The following is a 22,799-nucleotide window of genomic DNA, read 5'->3' on the forward strand; positions in this document are numbered from 1 at the left end:
TGTTGTTGGTGTAGGCCTACTGCACAATGGCATTTGGCCTGTGTCCTTATTGGTAGGTTAATATCCACAGTTTCTCTATTGTTTTCACACTCGGCACCAATACAAATGAAAGCACTGGACTAGTAGACTGATATATTTGGGTTAGGGTTAGGGCAGAGCAGAGCCTTTGCTCGCTGCAGTTGAAGCAACATATGTTAAGTTTTAAAGTTGTTAACACTGATATATAAACATAATAATGATATGCGCTAATGAGCGGTGACGTCATTGTTTCTCAAAAGCTCCATTTCACATGACTACACAGCTCCACTGATCCGGATATTTTCGAATACCGTTTGCGGTTGGCTGAAAGGCCCAAACGTACACACACATGTGCGTTTTGCAAAAGATCCATATATGTGAAGCCCAGTGCTTAGAATCCTGCGTCTAGGTGAGACTTTGACACGATCCTGTTTCTGCTTTGACACAAATTTTGACCTGAAGATCAAGATAAAAAATTCCCCATAGAAAGCAGGCAGGTTATTAGCTCAAATAAAAACCTGTGCAGGAAACTGGGTTCTAATGTTGGAATCCTGGTTTGAGTTTCTCATCATTCATCATAAAAAGCCATAATGAACCCTAAACAATATGATGATGGAAGTTATTCTGATTTAATCTACTGACTTGAATTATTTGGGATTCATTCTTATTGATATTGTTGCTGAGATTACTTTCAGTATTTCATATATTTGCCACCAGATGGAGCTGATCACAGTATATGTATTCTTTTGGACAACAATTTAAAGATTTGTGAGTAATTATTATCCATTTTTATCTAAGATACTTTAATTGGAACCATGTCGGATGCAATTAGGCCTGACGATTATAATTTCTTTGCATTCACATAGTCAATAAAAATGTACACTGAGGAATAAACCCATGGAAATATGGATCTTCTATGGTGGTAGTTGATAGATGAACACTCTACTTTGAGTGGTTCGATGATTCAGCTGTCCTGAACAACAAAACGAGCACCAACAATATGCTTCAATTTGGTGATTCAGACTGAGGGGGAACAAAAATAATGTCCTCCACTCAGAAATAAATCTTGTTTTGGGGTCAGCAGACTTCCAGACATTTCTTTTTCTTTTCAGTCAGACAGACTGAATGGGCTGGATGTGAACAACGCTATGTGACTGTCTACCTTCTGTTGACTCAATTTGTTGATCTTCTACATCAGTGATTCTCAAACATTTTCATGTCGAGGACCTCCAGACTGACTAGTTGTAGGTAGGCAATAGTTTTTGGGCTAGAGTTGTGTTAAAAATGGTCAACATTATTCCAGTATTTGCAAGATTTGCTCAAGGTGGCCTGGGCCGTGGCTCAGCGGTCCAGGCACCTTGGCTGGTAATCCAGTCTGGCAGAGTGCCGTGGGTTCGACTCCCGATCCCGACGGCCTTCACTACATGTCACCCCCCATTTCTCCCCATTTCCTGTTAGCGTACTTTCTATCCCTCCATAAAAAATATAAAATAAAGGTAAAAGCCAAAAATAAAAAGATTTGCCCAAGGTTTTCACAAATAGCTGATCTGCAAGCTCACGTCATCAGAACTTGTAGATATTTTTGAATAAGTATCACGTGGTGAGACTGATTTTGATGCTATATTATTGCTTGATAGCTAATATTGCTTGCTAGTCACGACCCCCTGAAACGACCCATCCCAAGGACCCCTGGGGTCCCTAGACCCCACTTTGAGAACCACTGCTCCACCTCCACATCACACATCACCAGTGTCGACTCGCGCAGCACAAGGTCAAACCCAGAGCTCTCTGGAAAGATCCCACAAGATCAGATAGCGGGGAAGTGACGGCACAAGGAAAGAGAAAGAGCTTAGTAGGGTTTTTCCCCCTCTCTCTGTTCTTAATTGAGACACTAGATTGAGATGGGACGGGGACGGATAGCAGAAGGGAATCTGATTATGGAGGCGACGGAGATTAACTGGCGTACTGTACTTTGTGAAGTAGTGTTGATTTTGACAGAGTTTTGATTTAGTTTCAGTCATAGCCTTTTGAATACAATTCCATTTAGTTTTAGTCATATTTTCAGTCATCTGAAATGTTTAGTCGACTAAATATACAGACTTGATTTAGTCAACTAAAATGTATTTTGGCCAGCCGTGATGGCGTTGAAATGTCTGATTTATACTCGGCTGTGTGCCGAAATGCGGCACGTCTGTGAGCTTGTAGATTTGCTATTTTTAGAGCGCAACATCCGAGAGCAACCAAACATAAAATGACTTCAGTTCTACTTCATCTCTTCTCCACTAGTCCCTCCCTGACATTTTTGTTCTTGAACAAATTGGCAATATATTTAGTCTTAGCTTTACGTCATCATAGCTTAGTATTTTCTAATTTTATTTAGTCTCCATCGGTGAAAAGAGGTAGTCGACGAACATTGTATAGTATTTAGTCGACAAAATCAACACTGGACTGCACAAGAAAAGGGAAAGAGCTTAGTGGGTTTTTCCCCTCTATTCTTAATTGAGACAAGCTAGGTTAGATTGAGATGAGGGGACGGATAGCAGAATTTGATTAAGTGTGTGTGTAGTGGCGTACTTGTATTTATGAGACGTCTTTCAGGTTACAAATGGAGGACACTTTTGTGAATGTACATGGTCTCCAAGTCCATATATTTTCAGCCTTTGTAGGTTTCAGTTTCTTTTTTTTCACAGGTTTAAATGTAAAAAAAAAAATGGGTGAAATGATCTTTCTTACAAGCTTTTATCGTATTTAGTTTTCAGGAAACGGAAGAGGAATAGTGTTTACTTAAAAATGGAGAACAAAACATTGTTCTCCATTTGTTCTCAGATATTGTGAGCTTATAGATCGGCTATTTTAGCTAATTTCATGTAGGAAACATTTGAATTTGCCTAGAATGTCATGTACTGTGTAATTTATAAAATGCAAGTCTGACAGTGTGTTACCCAACTGTCTTATTATATTTCTTTATTTATTTCGGGTTGAAATTGGTTAAAAGAAGCTTAGTAGCTTACTAGTATTCAGCAAAAATGCTGACATGAACATAGCTACGTTGGAAGTCCAATCACTTCTTGCAGCCATTGGGCGGGGAAAAAAATCACTCTTTCATTTTTCTATAGCTGCAAGTCTGTTTGACAGAATGTGTACGTACATCAATAATGCCACATGATCACCATTGGCATCAAAGTTTAATGTATTTACACAATTCCCTGCCTTTGCAGTCTGTTATGGCAGTCGTTCTCAACCATTTTCATATCAAGGCCCATTATTTATTCAATGTTTGAGCCACGGACCACCATTTAGCATCTCAGACCCAAAACTAAATAATATTTTGTTATTTTTGGATAAGGGGCATAAGGTTTTTCGCTTTCAAGAGTTAAATATCTATAAGGTTACCAATTCTCCATTTAGCTGGGGACCACCTGGAACCCCCTAAAGGACCACTGGTGGTCCCTGGACCACTGGTTGAAAACCACTGCGTTATGGAATTTCATCAAAATGATGTCTCTCCCCAGATTGGTGCAGATGAAAAGAAAAGCCTGGTGGATAAACTTGTCAACTCCAGCTACGCCGTCAGTGGAATCACTGTGGAGGACCAAGACTTCTACAGAGTGAGTTTCTGATCTCTCTCTCCTGCATTAACAAAAGTTATGGAAGTCACTTGCAGTTCACACAGACTTGCTTTAACACGTCAAACCATGTAGACCTGGAAAGCCTGCCCTATTCATGAGTTTCAACTGTAGTCATGTCCCACACATGCCATGTTGGGGACCAACACAGGTGTTTCAGTTTGTCTGAACAGTCTGATTGGCATAGAACTAATTAATTTGTTTTACAACACCTGTTGGTCCACAACATGGCAGGTGTAGAACATTTGAAAGTCATGTATACGTTCATGTTATTCACCATATTCACACGGCGGCCATTTTGCGTGCGTGTGTGTATGCGTATGTCTATAACATTAGATTGGTACGCTTATGCTGAATTGTCTTCATTTACACTCATCTTGTTCCAAAAATCTAGGTTCCTTTTCAAGACGCTTTGGACCTGGTAAGGACCAGGAAGGTGTACCTGAAAGCAGGCTATGCGTACATTCCTCACCAGGACATTGTCACCATTGTTCTCAATGACTTCCGCACAAGGCTGTCTAAAGCTCTTGCAGTAAGTGACCCTATCACTGCATCACCTCTAATTCAATTGTTGTTGTTGTTTTGTTTTTTTAGGGGGGGGGGGGGGTCCTGACCGTCTGGTGCGTTATATACTTAACATGAGCAATAAAAGAAAGTGGGCTGCACTCATAAAATGGACGATTAAAAATAAATCAACTTAAGTTTTTTCATTTACAGCCACACAACCTTTTAGGCCACCCAACAGCGGTGGCATGAAATGGATGTGCTCTAGAATTGATTGAATACTTAACACTTTGCAACAAAAAAAAAAGCACAGAAGAGTACAGTCTAATACAAATACAATGCTAAGAAAAAATACAAATGCCAAGAAAGCATTATGACTCGTTTTCCATTGGGTTCCTGAGTATTCAATTCATGGAAACATTTAGTGACAGACAATTATACAATACTATGTAAAACATAATATAAACGAGTACTAATCAAAAAGAAAAAATGTGTATAGTAAATGTGCCGCATTGTGACCAAAAGATGTTCAACCTACAAATGGGTCCCGACTCACTCACAATGTCAGCACTTGATCAAGAAAACAGGTTCAAATCCGGTGTAAAAGTGCAGATAAAAATTAGACAATTACAGCCAGGAATAGGTAATCAATGCATTGGATGAATGAATGAATGAATGAGCCAATTTAGGAATAGGGCTATAGGTTGACTGAGCCCTTGGGCTCTTGGGTTCTTACTCTAAACAACGCTGTTTGATTAGCATCTCTTGACAAAGATGTATTTGTGGCTATCCGCTAATAAAACACAAAAGCTTGAGAGCTTATATATTGTCCTTTAATAACCTACAAGTATAGCTGCCTACATAGTGAGTAATAATAAGAAACCTCAACATATTAACAAAGCAGCAACTGTACCGGTACTGTAGCAGAAATCACAACCACAAATTACACATATTGCACATTACACAAGCAGGGATAAGAACACCACAAAGCTATTGCAACGTTATTAAAACTGTAATTGCGGTCGGCACAAATTGCGGACAGGACAAAGCAAACCTGTGTGTGTGTGTGTGTGTGTGTGTGTGTGTGTCCCATACAAGATAGTAGGCATCATGTCACTGTGCACAGAACATTTTTTCACCCAATGAAACAAGCTGAAGGACTTTTGTTGTGCAGTTAGACACACTGTATTATCCAATCTGATTTGTTTTCCACTAATCTGTGGCTATTCAACAACCTTTTGGTTCTTACAAAAGGCACACTAGAGGAAAGGGCTTTAGCTGCATGAGAAAGGTTAACAAAGCATTTCAGTTGGCAGGCAGATGGAGAGGACATTGTTGGATCACTCAGTGAGTCTGAAGTGACAAATTCAGTCTAGCGTTCTCGTTTCCCTTGAGTTCACTGTTATAGACGTCACATCATACAGGTTTGGATGACGCGTCGTTTAATTTAGGAGGATTTCATTTAATATTTACAGTGATCTTTTAGAGACCAAGATTACTGCATGTTTTTTGTGAGGGTACCCACCTTAGGGGAGGGGACATGAGGAGAACATGATTTTTGTGAGTTTTCAGACTGTTTTCACTGAGACCACGTGATGTACAGTATCATACATACAGTATATGATATTTTCGGGCCGTGTCATAGCCCCTTTATAGCCTACTTTATCCCTGAAGCGTGGACGTCCTTTTGTAGTCTTTTTCTGAACTTTTCTGTAGTCCGTATTCAATTCTGTGAAATTTCTCTGTAAGACCTTAGGTTTTAGGGTGTCTTTCATAAAGCTGCCTTAGGTTAGTTAGTTAAAACAGTGGCCGTCATAAAATGGGGAGATTAATTTCTCGTTTATTTAGATTAGAGTCTTCAATGTTTGTTCAGGCTGAGGAGCCCCTAGCTCAGAGAGATATGAAGCAGGGAAACCACACTACATATTGTATAAAATTGTGTGTGCAATGCATGCGTCAGGTCAGGAGGTTAGCAGGGGGGTGCACGTTTGCGAACCGCTGCCCTAGTTGAAGACTCCTGAATTAAATACTTACCAAGATTTACTAGTTTCTGTATTTCAATGTTGAAATGGATTACTTATTGGATAATGCTTTCTACCACATGGTATTATTATTATTATTTGATGGTTAAGAGTTGAGCAATATATCCACCACCAGTAAAGGTAAAGCACACTCTCAAGGAGAGTTCACATGGTTTTATTTTAACCATGTGAATATGACAGCTGGTAGCTTGGCAGAAGCTTTCTATTTGTGGGAATACTTGGCAGTGGAAACTGTCTATCATGCACTATACTAGTATTCCACTGAATAACCCAACTCTGTGGGGAGGACAAATCGGTTATGAATAAAACCCCAGTAAATTAAATGCAACTATATATCGTGGACATGTCTGAAATACTAAGGTGCTCGGGTGGCAGCACATCCTGACCTAGGGTAAAGTACCTGTCCACTCCACTACCGCAGTCCCGGGGTTCGAATCCATTGCAGTGCTAGATTGGCACGGCCAGACAAATATCACCGAGGGCAATTTTGTTTTTGCACTGGCACATTCCTTCTGGATTCCTGGCTACTACGGCCCATACACCTTGACAGAGCGTTTGTATTACGAACCCAATTGCCTTCAGGCCTGTCAGGCTGTCGTAATCCTGTATTACAGTTGTCTAACTGGGGCGGACCACAGCCATGTCACTATGACTCGACATCACCATAAACAGAGCCACGGATCCGACTGCTTTACCCATTATGATCTTGAACATATATGGGACCGACCGACTTCACAAGCTTGTGCCTTGTGGCCATTTCAACTATTTTCTTTTTTAAAGGATTTCAAATTGTAAAATGATAAAATATGGCCTATTTTAGCCATAGTACATTATTTATTTTGATTGTTGCTACCGGTCATTGGGAGTCATTTCTTGGTACTGTATATATTTAATTAATCATATCTTCCCTGTGCCATGTTTGTTCAAGAAGCCTAAAAGGCAAACACAAATTAAAAAAATATTTGTGTGAACCAATGTTCAGCAGCCCATTGGTGGCAGGTGAGCCTGTTGGCAAGAATAGCAGTGCAACACAGAGATGTCTTGGGGACTGGGGGAGTCGTGCTAATTGGCATAACGACTAAATTGGGAGAAGAAAGGGAAGATAATTGGCTTGGCTACTCTAAAATTTCCCACTTTGTTGGAGAACCGGTGAGGTCACCGAGCGAACACAGCGTTTGATTGACGTTGAGTTGAGCAGTGTTTCCACCGGTGAAAGTGAAATCAACACATTATGCCATTGCCAACACACTCCCGAAGAGTGGTGAATACCTTTTTTAAATAGAATCATGTGAACATGACAGCTGCTAGCTTGGCAGACAGCGCTGCTGTACTATTTGTGGGAATGCGTATATTGTATATCATCATGTATTTCATTGAGTTTCACAGGGTGGGATGGACAAATAAGTTTTGGAATAAAGCCCTAGGAACTGAAATGCTACTTTGGTGTACTGTAGTGTTGATTTCGTCGACCAAAACCACAATGAAAAAAGAGCTATGACTGCACTTTTTCACTGACTAAATAAAATCTAAGGTATGAGGACTAAATCTAAAGACTAAATATATAAACTGACAATTTCGTCAACAAATAAAACACTAGACAAATGTTAGGGAGGGACTAGTGGAGAAAGAGATCCATTAGAAGTATAAGAAGTCGCTTGTAGATCTGCTATGCAACATGCAGCATGCAACCAAGTGTAAAATCGGCCATTTCAATGGCATCACAGCCCCCCAAAATACATATTAGTCGACTAAATCAACTGTAGGTTTAGTCAACTAAAAAACAATTGACTAAATTAAATTTTATTCGAAAGGCTATGACTAAAACTAAATCAAGATTTGCTCAAAATCAACGCTACTTTGGTGGACATATCCCTCATATGCTCTGATGATATGCTTACTGATCCCGCTGCGGAACCCTTGCAGCTCCATTGTTTCACCAATAAATTCATGCCCTATTATATACGTTGTTGTATGCCAGTGTCGCGTAAAAGTAGCAAAAATGGCAGATAATGGCATTAGCCAATTTTAATAAACGATGAGGATAAAGTTGAAGCTGAGGGTTTTGTGTGTGTGTGAGTGTCTGTGTTTAACAACAAAGGTGAGAGAAAAGTTTGCGCTCTAAATAAGGGGGAAAAAAAGGGATTCCGACCCAGAGTGAGTCACACTGTCTGCTTCTTTGAGCATGTATATTTCATCCCATTTTGATCCTATATCTTGGCCTTGAATTCCTTGTACTATGCAGACAGCTAATTTACAAGTCTGAAAAGACAGTGGGCACAATTTAAATTATGGCAAAAGAAAGCTGTATGAATCATGCTCCTCGTCCCTGTTGGCAATGCAAGCTTACTGTTAATTTTCTTGTCACAGACTGTTACATAATATATGCTCCACTACCCAAGAAAACACGATGGAATTCTGTGATGGGGTGAGATAAAAAAACTAAGTCACTTGTGGAATAATGTAGTACATAAGTGGCAAGCCACTGTCTAGTGTCTAGATACGCCAGAAATTGTTAGGAGTTGCCTATGTTAAAATTACAAATTTCCAGTGTAATTTAGCTCTTATGGAAATCAATGATAGACTTTAGCAAAATTGAAAACGTGAAAGTAGGCCTATTTGATCTTTTTGTACCCTAGTCAACATTGTGAATGCGTCTTGCAAATCACCACTTACGAAGTCAGTGTCATTTTACCCCTAACAAGGCTATGTTCTGGGATATAATGTTCTGGGACATTACTTCTGAAATACATTGCAAGTTAGTGACGCCAGTACCGTAATGGGATGTATTTAATTTTTATCAAAACCTGACTTGCCAGGAAAATAAATATGGTCTATTATGTGATCAATGCCGCATATTCTGCGTACCATAACGCTATTTTTGAAAAATTTAAAAGATTTCTGGGATAAGGAAGGTTTAAGACGTGAATTCATTTGACGTACTGTAGTTGCACTACTGGGATGAATCATTTGTTGATTTGTTCATTGAAATGCAGAACAAATACCTTTCCCCATACACTGTTCAAGTATGCATGCCAAGAATGAGAAAAATAACTGTTCTGATGGTTAAATATGCATTGGTTGCAGTGAGAGAGTGGTCGTCACATTGAGGAAAATATTCCCACTTCGTCTGTGGCATTGATGAGGTCGCTCCTTGTGAGCAGCCTGTGCTTTTCCCTCAAGACACTGACTTTGTTATGGATGTATTCAGTCACAATACGCTGTAGATTGTGAATTATAATTATTTGTCTTTGCAGTGTTGAAATATTAACATGAATTCTAGCATCCCTATCCTGGGCATGTCATAATAGGCGAACTGTACATGTGCCGAATGGGCAAAAAAACGATATTCTTCAAGATTATATAATTTGCCTCTGTATTGGGAAATCAGTGCGCCCAAGGCTATTTTGCATACAGTAGAAGAATATATTGCAATAATGTGTGGTTGTCAAAAAGATCCAAAGGCACACTTGCAGATGCCTCACGGCGCACCAGTGTGCCTCGCCACGACGCCACCATGTTTGGGAACCACTGTGGTACAGACTAGAGCATGTTGATATAATAGAACTAACACAACTGTGGTGGTTGTAGTTTGGTCGCTCGGCTCCTAATATTGAGACATTTAGGCCTTATTTACACTGGCAGCCAAATCCAGCCTTAATCTGATCTGTGCCATATCCAGATTAATCAATTTTATTTTATTAATGGGTATAAATGGAAACGAGTGACATGGAGGAATCTATTTTTTTACAAATGCGACTTGAGCCACATTCAGAGGTGGTTTTCAAATCTGATTTCAGGAAATCCGCCTCAGTCTTAACACAGTAACCTGATCTAAATCGGATTCCATGTGACTTGTTTGTGTTTAGACTTGCTTAAATACATCGGATTCCAATCTGAATGTGGCACAGATCTGATAGACTGGTTTTAGCTGCCAGTCTGAACACAGATCTGTGACAGATCCGATCTGGTCACTTGCAAATGCAGTGTGAATGGTCAGGCCAAAAGATCAGATTTTAATCGGATTTGACTGGATGGGGCCTTAGGCCTCTTTTACACGGCGACCATCTCCAGTCCAGATAAAACGTCAAAGTCCTGTTGCGTTCTCATATTTTTTTACCCTTTACACGAGAATGCACACTTTATGAAAAAGCTATAATGTCGCTAGGTGGTGGTAACGGGCTGCCAAATAGACCAGTCAGTCACCCACATACAAGAAGATGGTGGTTTTACATTCACCATCGCTGATGAGCAGCGCTTTGTAGGCGAGGAGGGAGTCTTGTTCAGGAACTCCATTATATCATATATCGCTCTGCATTAATGTAATAAACATACCGGTATGCGCTTTTGCGGATTTACAGTTTTGCCCGTTTACAGGGAGAAGGGATAAAACGGCGTTCTCAAAGATTTCCACTCTGGGAGGTGGTTTCACTTTGTTGCGTTTTCACCTCCTGAAAACACCGTTCTCGTCTAAATGGACCACAGCAAACGATACTTTATTTTGCCGTTTTCTATGAACACCATCCTCGTGTAAAGACCACCTTAGATGCTGTGGTCGGGTAGACAAGGTTGGTTGACAAGATGTATTGCATGATGGTCAAAATGCAATTACATATCCTCCGGCCAAACGGGCTCAGGAGTTAAATTAAGTCTAGACTCTATAGAGAATATAGAATAATTGTTATTTTGACAATGTGCTATGGTAGCACATCAATACAGTATGGAACAGCAACAAAATCTTATCCAACGATAACAAAATAATCTACGTTTTGGGTCCGAATCTCAGGAAAAGGTGGTCAGTGGGATTCAAATGCAGAAAAAATAATGCACCTTGATATGAAAGGGGTTGAAAACCACTGGTCTATATTATAGTGTTTCAGTCGGCAGGCTTTGTCAAGATGACAGCTAACGGTAAAAGATTTGCGCACACACACTAACATCCCGGCAAACTGATTGGAACTTACTAGAAACCTGAGGAGTCAGCGATACATGCAGGAAATGAATATCCATGCCGACCACAATCCTTTTTTTACACCGATAAATGCTTGTGACTCTTCTAACCTTGAATCTCCACAGTCCATTAGACTCTCATCTGCCAACATGTGGAAACGGCAGACAAGCCATTATGAAAAGTGTTGAAATGTCCCCCTGCGGGATATAATCTTCACTGTCTGATATTACCAGTGGTTCTCGCACACAGACCTAAAAGGTAGTCTTCGAGAGACGAGTATGTGACCGCACACACTGGTAGCCAAAGTGCCAATAATTTATCTTGGGTCGCAGAGCAAAGGAAACCAACGTTTCGGCAGACAACTGTTTGCAGTTGTCTTTTTAGATGATTCTGCTGTGGGCCGCCACGATTTGTCACACACGTTACGGCAGTGAAATTTGTTCTCCGCATTTGATGTATGTCTTTTTTTTCTTTTTTTTTAAAAGTATTATTCTAAAACATTTCCCTCTTTTGAAACACAATTTAATTCTAGGTTCACTGTAATTAACTACATTCCACCCCTCTTCTCTTTTATGATGTAAATTAAACATAAATAATTCATAGCATATGAAAAATTGCATATTTAGCATAGTTGTGAGTGCACAATATCCCTTAACAATTTGGACTCCAGTGGCATCTGCACAGTATGACCGGCTTTGATGCCGGTTTGGTAATTATTTCCAGATCAATCTGCATCTGAAAAGGACTTTGTTGGCACCTGTGGTTTGGCAACGGTGTTGATTCTGTCGAGGAAAACTATGATGCAAATAGTTTGTAGACTTTAGAATAAAAATAAATAAAAACTAAGCTGTGATTAAATATATTGTGGGGAAAAGATCCAGTAGAACTAAAAGACAAGTCATTTTATGGGGACGACCACCTGGAACCCCTTCAAGGACCAGTCTGGTTGTCCCCGGACCACTGGTTGAGAACCACTGGTGTAAAGTTATATCTGTGCCGTGGTGTAGTTCATTGTAAAGAGCTTGTTTTTTGCTTTGACAAAAGTATCAATATATTTGGCCTGGGCCATAGCTCAGTGGTCCAGGCACCTTGGCTGGCAATCCAGTCTGGCAGTGTGCCGCGGGTTCGACTCCCGAGCCTGGCGGCCCTCACTGCATGTCACCCCCCCCCCCATCTCTCTCCCCATTTCCTGTCAGCCTACTGTCTGTCCCTTCATAAAAATATAAAATAACAGTTTTAGTCATCGTAGCTTATTTTTTATTTAGTTTTTGTCAGTGAAAAAACGTAGTCGACAGACATTTTTCGTCAGTTTTAGTCGATAAAATCAACACAATGTGGAATGGGTCGACCGTCCTCTACGAACTGAAAAAGGGAAAAGCAAACATTGTCGAGCTCATCCTCTCTCCCATTTTCTGGCAATTACTCGCATCACTAACTGCTGGAATGGTCTAATGTCTTCTTGTAAGTGTGCCATGCCATTGTAACACTTGTGCTGTTATAATGGCTATTCAGTTCTTATGGACAGCAAAAAGGGGGACATCTCAGGAAATGAGTCATTAAACGGCTGTGAAATTGAAAGCAGCTTCTCCATATGACTGGATTTCTCTTCCTGGTCACTTTGATGTGAAGAGAGAGAAATAGCTTTAGCTTCAGACGCCCATCACGTTTATGTTCTGGTGTTGAGCAGCACTATTGTTGATGTTGACAGCAAACTCATAGTCATAGTCTTTTTTTTTCCCTTTTATTTTAGTGATTCAAATGTTTTAGTTTTAGTCGAATAAATATAAGCTTTTAGTAAACTAAATCTAGAGTTGAGTTAGTCGACTAAAATGTATTTTGCCCGGCCATGATGGTGTCGTAATGGCTGACTACACTTGGTTGCATGCTGAAAATAGCCAATCTATCAAAGCTTGTAGATCGGCAATTTTCAGCATGCAACCAAGCATACAATGACTTATAGAGCCACTTTCAGTAGAGGGCGCCAGTCCACAGGTTCATGTATTTATTTTATTTGCATTGAAATCCACATAGGGGGATTTTAGGTTGCTTCATATAAGAACTGTGTTTGTCAGGGGGGTGGGCGTCGTTAATGATGTCCATTCATATTTGATACAGCCAGTTTCTGGAGAAAATGGAATTAATTACTCGTTGTAACCACGAAACATTAAATATAAAAAAAAGAAACTTTCTGTTGTGCGGCGGGCAGCTGCAGAAACCCCGCTCTAGACATTCAGTCGATTCATCGGCATTCAGTCGATGCTTCAAATCCATATGAGTGAAAAGGCCGGGATGAACACAGTTCTTATATGAAGAGATCTAAAATCCCCCTATGGGGATTTCAATGCAAATAAAAAGTACACAAACCTGTGGACTGGCGCCCTCTACTGACAGTGACGTCAGGATTGACTTGTCTTTTAGTTCTACTGGAGCTCTTCTCCACTAGTCCCTCCCTTACATTTTAGTTGTTGCCAGTGAATCGCCAGTCATACTTTTAGTCCACAAAATTAACCCTGGCTTCAGATACCCATCACATTCGTGTTCTGGTGTTGAGCAGCAGTTATACAAAACATTCACAGCTTAGCAAAGAGGGATGTCTACACAATGCCCGTTAAAGACACAATAGTACGTGATGACATCATTCTAGGTTCGGTTGGGCTCGGGTGTTGAGCTCTGAAAATAGCAGATCTACATTCTACAAACTGAACGAGATCTGAGCTTGTAGAATATTTTTTGTTGACTAAAACTACAACATTTCAGATGACACAAATCACACCCATGTGAAGTGAGGGGTGCTCTTATCATTATACATCTCATTCTGGCCAATCACAATTTGCGTCCTCACTTTTGTCTTCAATGTTTGTGTTTACGCAACGTCTGTGTACTCAAAGTTGGCCATTCATTGTCAATGGCATTCAATGTTTGTTAAGACAATGTTTGTGTTTACACAAACCCTCAAAGCTGGACATAGGAGTCCTCAAAAATATGACTAAAACTACATTTCGTTTTATTCAAAATGCTTTGACTAAAACTAAATCAATCCTGTGACTGTCTCTATATTGCCTCCCTGCATCAGGCGGAGGGGAGGGGAAAGGAACTGGTTGGAATAACGTGTTCCTTCCACACGATACATCCTACCCTCTGTCTGGTGATAAGAAGCAGCCTGCTTACTCATGCATTGAAGAAAGCATGGCTCAGTCACTGTTTCACCTGGGGGATTACCTTGTAATACTTACACCTGCTTTATTTGAACCATTCATTCCATTTGCTGTTTTTGACCTTATGACTTTATCAACAAACATCCACCACAAATGTTAGAGAAATGTACCTTTTTTTTTAGATTACATCTTTCTAATGCAGTTCATCATGATTCCTATGAAATACTTTGGCTGGAAACCCAGCTATTCTCTTGTTATGTGGTTCACGTCCTTGACCATACCAACCTCTCTTTATTGTCCCGAAGGGTATTCCTCTTCACAGGTCTTCACAGGTCACCCACAAAAAAACAGAAAATTGTACAGAAAACATTACACAAAGACAATACAAAAAACATGAGGTCCCCACTATACAGAACCATCCTATCGGCGGGGCAGGTTGTTTAATGCCGCGATGGCTATCCCGGTCAATCTTTTTACGACAACCTTGTTACTGTGCTTAACAGCACTGAGCAGTTTGTGTCGAGCTTTTTTCATTTGGACATTATTGAGCGATTGTTACACAAAACAAACAGACAATCACAGTATACGCAAACAACAACAAACTAATCCCCTTCTCCCTCCCCTTTTCCACAATGAAAAATACATAAATATGTTAGGATGTTAGGTTCTTAGCCGCCTGCTTATAATCCTTGATGACTATTTCTATGCATTTGATGTATTTCCTTGTGTTCTTGCTTTCTGTAAATCGCTCTGGATTAAGAGCGTCTGCTAAATGCCTAAAGTAATTTGTAAATGGGTAAATAAATGAAAAAGAACAAGCGACAAAGAAAATCAAATGCACACGCACGCACGCATGAGTGCGCACAGGACAAAGGGGGTAAAAAAAATAACTCCATTGTACTCGTTTGAACACCTGTCACAGTTCAAGTTTATATTCCTGTTTGTCAAGCTTATATTCCTGTTAGTCAAGCTGCAATATTTTCTATGTGCACACATGACAACCCCACTGACTGAAGGTGTTTGGCCGTGATCGGCTTTTACTCAAGTTATCTGTTGTATTGCATTTATTGTAGTACTGAATCCTTCTACAGTGAAATATTTACTTCTTGGTCTTGTGGCACCATTTTACTACTGTACGTAATGCTCGTCTTTTCCCCCCCTTCCTTTCAGTTGACAGCCCGCTCTCTACCAGCTGTGCAGTCTGACGAACGACTGCAGCCTCTGCTTAACCACCTCAGGTAATTTCCGATATTAGGAAAAAAAAGGTTTAGTGGGCCTTGATGTAATGGGAGATTTTACACTTTGTTGCATGCTGAAAAAACTTGAGCTTGTAGATCGGCTATTTTCAGAGCCAAACATAAAAATACTTGTCTTTTAGTTCTACTGGATCTCTTCTCCACTAGTCCCTTCCTAATATTTTGGTCTAGCTTATATTTGTTGACAAAATTGTCAAATATATATATTTTTGGTTTTAGTCGACAAATCAACACTGCTATGACGTTGGTACTATGACCATATTGATGGGATCTCCATACATGGGCATAAAAGGAGCACGGACAGACGGATACTGCTATTTGTGCATTTATCTCCATATTTGGGGATTTGTAGATTTATTTATAGATATTTTTGGAGATCCCCTTGGGTCCAGCCAAAATAAATTGATTAATTGCAGATACCAATGTAATAATAAAGTAAAATAGTGGCCAATATATTGGCCAAACCAATATATCAGTCCGGCTCTAAACTCTTTAAATGGCCTGACTTGTTTAAATGGCCTGACTTGTTTTGCACCAATCAACACAGAAACGGGCCCATTGCCAGAGTCTGTTGTGGGCTTTACTCTGTGTAGTCTGTAATGAAGACCAAAACATTTATTTTGTTAGGCCTTGTCATGCTTTTTTAATTTAATTTTTAGAAACTAAAGAAAAAGGTCAGTCATTCGATTCAGGGTATTTAATTCAGTTGCTCCCAGACGACCGGGATTGTGCACCCAATAAGAAAATGTGACCCTCACTGGCTCACTCTACCAGTCATACTTTGCTCAAAACACATTTTGATTTATGTGCACTCGCTGGAAAGTCTTTATTTTATTTTTTGTTTTGCACTCAATAGAGATTCAGCAGTGTATGAATACATGGGTGAATGTAATGTATTTACTATATTGGTCAGGAGGTGCACACTAGGGCTTTCACTTCTAGTGATTTTTACTAGTTGACTAGTTGCCTAGTTTACTATTCGACTAGTTGTTTAACTAGGCCTATCTATTATGTAATTTTTTTATTTCTTTAATAATGGTTGTAAATTTACTATAACTAATAGTTATAGGTGACTATAATCTAGCTGATCTTGAGGCCTACAAAAAAGTGAAGAAAAAACAAGGTACACTAGTGGATTTACTAGTTGAATAGTTGGCTAGTTAGTGCACGCACATCCAAACAATTCAATGGGTGCTCGAACAAATTAGATACACTGAAGAGAAGTGGGCGCACACCGTTTTGAATGCTTCCAAAATAATATATTACCAACAAGCGGTCAAAAACAATGTTTTGGCATATGTGGCCTTTGTCAGGTACTGTATACTGAATGCACTGCTATTCAGTATAGAAATGCACCATTTACCATTCAATAAAAGTGTTTAAGTGTGATGTTGAATAGCATGTTGCCTTCTAAACAGTTCTGCATCAGAAATATGTTTTACTAACTTTAAGAATATTTCTCAGTCATTTATAAGCTTTAAAAAGATGTTTCTCATCTGAAATGTTCAACAAAATTATGAACTATTAAAACTTTAAATTGTTTATCATCTTTCTCCCAAATGTCAACATTTGCCTGTATGCATTACAAGCATTAACGGACTAGTCTAAATTGTATGGATAATGAAATTACTAGGTATCCAAAATACTATATTTATCTCAGTCTACTAAGTCCTGTCTGTGATGCCTGGCTTCTTGATACGTTAGCACTTATTCGAGAAACAGTGTTCCCATTTAGCTGGCTCTTTACCCATTCAATTCTGCTTTATCATTGCTCTCATGGCTCTCGTCATCTTAACCGTGCTGGTTTTGGTTGTAGAACACAACTCCACCACCAATGCTTAAATTTCTTTAACCTGTTACGGTTGCCGGTGTGGTGATATTAAGCTTGTGCACGTGTGCTCAATATCACATTATTTACGGTATTGTTAGGGGGCCCCGGACCTGACATGGCACACTGCCATACATGCAGAGTTTTCTGTGTGTACGGTACTTTAAAACATTTGAGTATGGCAACTTTCAGTATAAAAGTTGTGCATTCATTTATACATGAGGCCCCTGTCTGGGGAAGATATGTGCTTCCATGAGTGTTACACTCTTGTGAGGAAGCTCATTACTGTCAGGTGAAAAGAGTGTAACATTGTGTATTAGAGGAGACATGTGGTTGTCTACTACTATTTCTCTGTCTCTCTCTGCTTCATGGGTGACTTTAGGAAAAAGTCTCTTTGTCACTTTTTAACGGTTGTCAGTCTTGTCACCAACTTAAATGGCAGCCTCTGTCACAGGGATTTGCCTCTTGTTTCAGCCATTTCCGTTAATAGCTTTGCAATTAAATGCTGACTGTCAACAGAGGACTTTGGTGTTCTTCTGCTGTGTTGGCTGTGGTGGCTTTTCAACCGTTAGACCATGTCTAACGTCTAATGTAATGTCTAATGGATTCCGAAATTGCAAGCATTTTGAATATCCGAGATAAATTAATCTAATAATATCTATAGAATTTGATTTAGATGAGTATCCATTTTTCAGAATTGTAGTTGATTATGTTATTACATTTTTCCTTCTAGCCATGCCTATGTGGGCCAGGACTACAGCATTCAGAAGAGTGTTGGGAAAATCTCCTTGGAACAAATTGATGGGGTGAGTTTACATTGACGGCTGAATCCTGGAACAAATACTTTAATTCTCTTGACTTTGCCACTCAGGCGTTGGTGACATTCTAAAAGGCCTGTTCACTTGAATTGGTGTTATAAGGGTGTTGTACAGTGGGTACTATACCCATTTAGTATGAATAGATTCATTACATTGTTCAAGCATCTCACTCCAACTTGTGGTACGGACAGTACCGGTTAACATTATACTTTCTACTATAAGAACTTTGACTGCTTCTCCTTAGCCCATTTTTGTGCAGTGCCCATTGATTAGAAAGTGTGTTCAGTTCAAAATGCATTTGATTACGTTATTGAGACAAATGGTAATGTAGCTTATTATTGTATTTGTGTAAAATTATTACCCGTTTATGTTAATATAGTTACAATCCAAAACATAATGCTGTACAATGTTTTAGGCTGCATTTGTGCACCTGCTTGTCATTAATGCATAATGCAAACTTGTAATGAGATTGTAGCAATTTGCTATAAGTGCCGGGGTGCCAATCAGAGTCTCAGTCTGACAAAAAAGTTTCAATTATAATACCTCCAACAACCGTACAATGGACTGACAAATAATTATATCAACACCTGAACCAAACAATAAAATACACAATACCATAGAAAATCATAAAGAGAGCGTGTGTGTGCGCGCGCGCGCACACACACACACACACACACACACACACACACACACACAGTCACACAGACACACACACACACACACACACACACACACACACACACACACACACACACACACACAATTATTTTATTTGGATCTGCACAAGAGGCGCAATATAATAGACGGTAGAACCAAACACTGATCAGACCCAAACACTGATCAGAATTAGGTTACATTATATGGTCCAACCAGATATAACTGCTGCACATGCTTAACACACAGAGGAAAAAAAGATAGCACATTGATGATGACATACTATTACTTGACACTACCACCGGTAGACGGGATTTTAAGCCACCTTTTTCAAAATTGGTAACTGACTTAAATGGTGCAGAGAAAGCAGGTAGGGATGTAGCTCTGGTCCATAGCCTTACTCATGGAACTCCATTATCTACTGTCAGTACTGTGATCAAACTAACAAACTATACATCTTGATAATTATAGAAATACCGTACACAACACACTACGTTCAAATAAGTTTATTGGCACTGTAGCATAAATCTGTGACAATTTACAGTAATATAAATCATTCACATGCATAGTTGCATTCTGTATCAGAATCCAGGGAATGATTGAGAGCATTTCATTCCATTGTGGGTCTGATTGGTTCCTGGTGAAGATGAGGACAATGCAGCCAATCTAGAAAGGAGTACACGCCTTGGAATGATCAGACTTCATCACTATCTTAAAAGAACAGGCCGCTTTATTCTCAATCAGCTCACAATTCGCAGGAATCTCCATCGTGGTGCGTGATGGCATCCTATGAATGAAACAGAGTTAAGATATAAGTAACCTGATACCAAGATGCCACCATCAAAATATATAAGAACACAATCCACACAGTGAAGAACACAAACACTGTTTGATAATGGGTTATATGTTAGTGGGATTTGATTGAGTTCGAAGGAGAGAAAAGTCTTACTTGGTGCAACAGCTCATGCCATGCATTGAACAGGAGCATGCCAAGCAGTCTTTAGTTGTCCAGTGAGAGCCAAAGGCGTGCTCCTTGCTGTCCTTATCCACACAACCTGAACACAAAGAATAACACATAATATAATTATAATACACCTAGGCTACATATGCAGGTCTGACGAAGTGTCGCTCTGCATAATTCTGTGTGTACTGCAGTGGTTCTCAAAGTGTTTAAACTGTTATAAACCGCCTGGAACCCCCCCCCCCCCCCCCTCCAGACCCCACTTTGAGAACCAGTTTGGTACATTTTTAGTCAGACGGTCAATGTGTAAACTTAAGGGATATTTCACTTTCACTAAATGTTGGGTCATTTCATCGTCTACTCAGGCTTTTGTGGAGGCTCCGGACAGTTTTGTAGTTGCTTGATTCAGTATTTAGATATTTGAAAATAATGATTTGGAAAATCGGTAAATAATAATCAATCGGCTATATTCAGCGAGCAACACTGCTCAGACTGCTGTATGATAAAGTATAAATTAGATGTAAATCACGGTAGTAATTCACACCGTTTCTATTCCACTGAACTCACCTGTTGGAAGGTGGTTTATGTCGGTTATCTCTAGCCTCTCGAAGAAGCACTGACACTGACACAGCACAACCAGACCCAGGAAATAAACAATCACTGGGAGGGATTTCTGAAATAGTACATCATATATTAATATATATTAACAATAATAATTATTAATAATACAAGCTTGATATTGTATACAACAATTTAAATCAACTCAAATGACAACAATGGAAATAAGTAGAAATAAGCTCTTTGTGTGATCCTTTTGACAGATAATATATGCATTATATCAATCACTCACTCAATCAATTAATAACCATCCAACCAAAAGTAGAAATGGGAAGAAAGATCTGTGTAAATCGAACTGTCATCACCAGACTCACAATGCCAGGTATGAAGTACAGTACTCATCATCCTGAAGATTGATGTGACCTTAGGAGCTGAAGTTTCTGAGTACTCTCCAATACAGCCTTTATATATCATGTGTGTGTGCGTTGCCCCCAATCTTGATAATTATTGAAACAAAGATATTACTACAGACTTGTATTTGTCTTAAGGTGTGGTAGGGCCAGCCTAAGGCTCAGCACTGGGCACACCCTGTTGAATCACAGTATTAATCATATTAGAATATAGCCATGAGGACCAACGCTTCCAGAGTCATGTGGTCCATACTGTAGTTCAGGAGTTGCATCATGTTTGACCAGTGCCGAAGTTTGACCAGTTTTTATAGTATAGTTTGTTGATTACTTCTGACGGAGTAATGGTCTTTTTTCATTTAATTACTTTTTATGATGCATTAAACAGGTCTTAAAGGTCGGTCCTTTGTCATCTAAGACATCACCTGTCTGGACCTGTCTTCTTTTTTTTTTTATGTTTTATCCCACAATTTTGTAACCCATTTTTTTCACCCAGTGTCAATTATCTAATGTAATCCTGGGCGCTACAATTCCTCTGCCAACCTGGGGGTGGGCAGTGGACTGACCTCATGCTTCTATGCATGAGGAGTCCAGGGGATGGCCAGGGGGAGGTAGTTTAGAGACCAGGATTACTGCATGTGTTTGTGAGGGTACCTACCCTAGGGGACACCATGCAAACTCCACACAGAAAGGCCCTTTCGCCAACCCCACCTCGGAACCTGTCTTCTGTCTGAAGACTAGAAAAGTGATGTATAGAATGCACTCTGTTTACCATTCCTGCTGCTTGTGCTCCAGAGTCCTCACATCGATCATGTGGCTGTTTGTCTTCTTTCAGCTGGCAGTCAAGTCCTACCCGCTGTGCATGAGGCAGCTCCACCAGGCGCTGAGAGAGAACCACCATCTGCGGCACGGCGGCCGCATGCAGTACGGCCTCTACCTGAAAGGCATCGGCCTCACACTGGACCAAGCTCTGCAGTTCTGGAGGTCAGAGTTCGTCAAGGGCAAAGTGGATGCAGACAAGGTAACCAACCAACCAACGCTGGTTAGGTAGCATTGATTCTGTAACTAGACCTGTCTGTGTAGTGTGTACGTCCTTGTGCAGTGGTAAACGTCTGTGGAGAATGTCTGAAGAGTGCAAACTGACTGCACTGAATAAGGCTGGGGTTGCTATGGCAATCAATTGGTGCAAATTGGGTGTGGGGACTTAGGCTCATTAAGTCCACTGGCAGAGCCTGACCAGAGCCTTTTCTGTCTGTTCTGCACAACCGTGTGTCTGACCGACTCAAGACCAGGCACTGCACTCCCTGTGGTGGTGCGGAACGAGTGTTTAGAATTTGAAGTCGGTGGTGATCAGGGGTCATCAATATGTCCATACACAGACACACACAGTGAGTACATGTGTAAAGTAAATGTGTACTCTTTGGCCTGCAGAGTACACCGACGTGATGTCACTGATCACATGACTCCAAGTTCTAGACCTCAAGTTATAGGCTAAACGGAAGGGGGGGGGACTTTCATTATTACCACACAACAACTCTAAGTTAATTAGGTCAATGTTGAAAATGAGTGGTATTCCCCTTTTATTACTGATTTTCCTTTCACACACATATATATATATATATATATATATATATATATATATATATATATATATATATGTTTTGGCTGGTTGGAACACAGACTCAAAGTGCTGCAATTGTGTTTTTATTGTGTCTACTTTTAAGTAAATTTCACCGACTCAGCGGCAGCATGAGCCAGTGTCTGTCCATCTACCCGAACTTAGTTTTCTTTTCCCCTTGTCATACTACTATCCCATTACTCTTACTGGATAAAAGCCTCACGGCAAATACTCTGGCAGTCACGCAACGACACTCTTCAAAGTGTCCCATTTCCAGGGTGACTGGGCTCCCTCCGTCTACCCTCCCATGTGTAACTGGAATGTGGGTAGCGCGCAGAAGTCCAGCACACGTTCCCATCGCGGACTCCTGTGCTGTGTGCTGCTGACCAGAGCAGAGCTCTCAACG

General features: G+C 40.1%; 1 protein-coding gene across 1 annotated transcript in view; it reads left to right on the forward strand.

Annotated features, from left to right (window-relative positions):
• The window catches only part of prim2 (DNA primase subunit 2), a 44,210-nt gene that overhangs the window by 6,030 nt on the left and 15,381 nt on the right, over positions 1–22,799 (forward strand). The window contains exons 6-10 of the mRNA XM_080781367.1: positions 3,531–3,626; positions 4,039–4,176; positions 15,464–15,531; positions 18,111–18,183; positions 21,611–21,796. Of these exons, the coding sequence (XP_080637493.1) occupies positions 3,531–3,626; positions 4,039–4,176; positions 15,464–15,531; positions 18,111–18,183; positions 21,611–21,796 (561 nt within the window). The remainder of the gene's footprint in view (positions 1–3,530; positions 3,627–4,038; positions 4,177–15,463; positions 15,532–18,110; positions 18,184–21,610; positions 21,797–22,799) is intronic.

The sequence above is a fragment of the Protomyctophum bolini genome (assembly GCF_963924005.1).
Source record: "Protomyctophum bolini genome assembly, chromosome: 14".
Classification (NCBI taxonomy): domain Eukaryota; kingdom Metazoa; phylum Chordata; class Actinopteri; order Myctophiformes; family Myctophidae; genus Protomyctophum; species Protomyctophum bolini.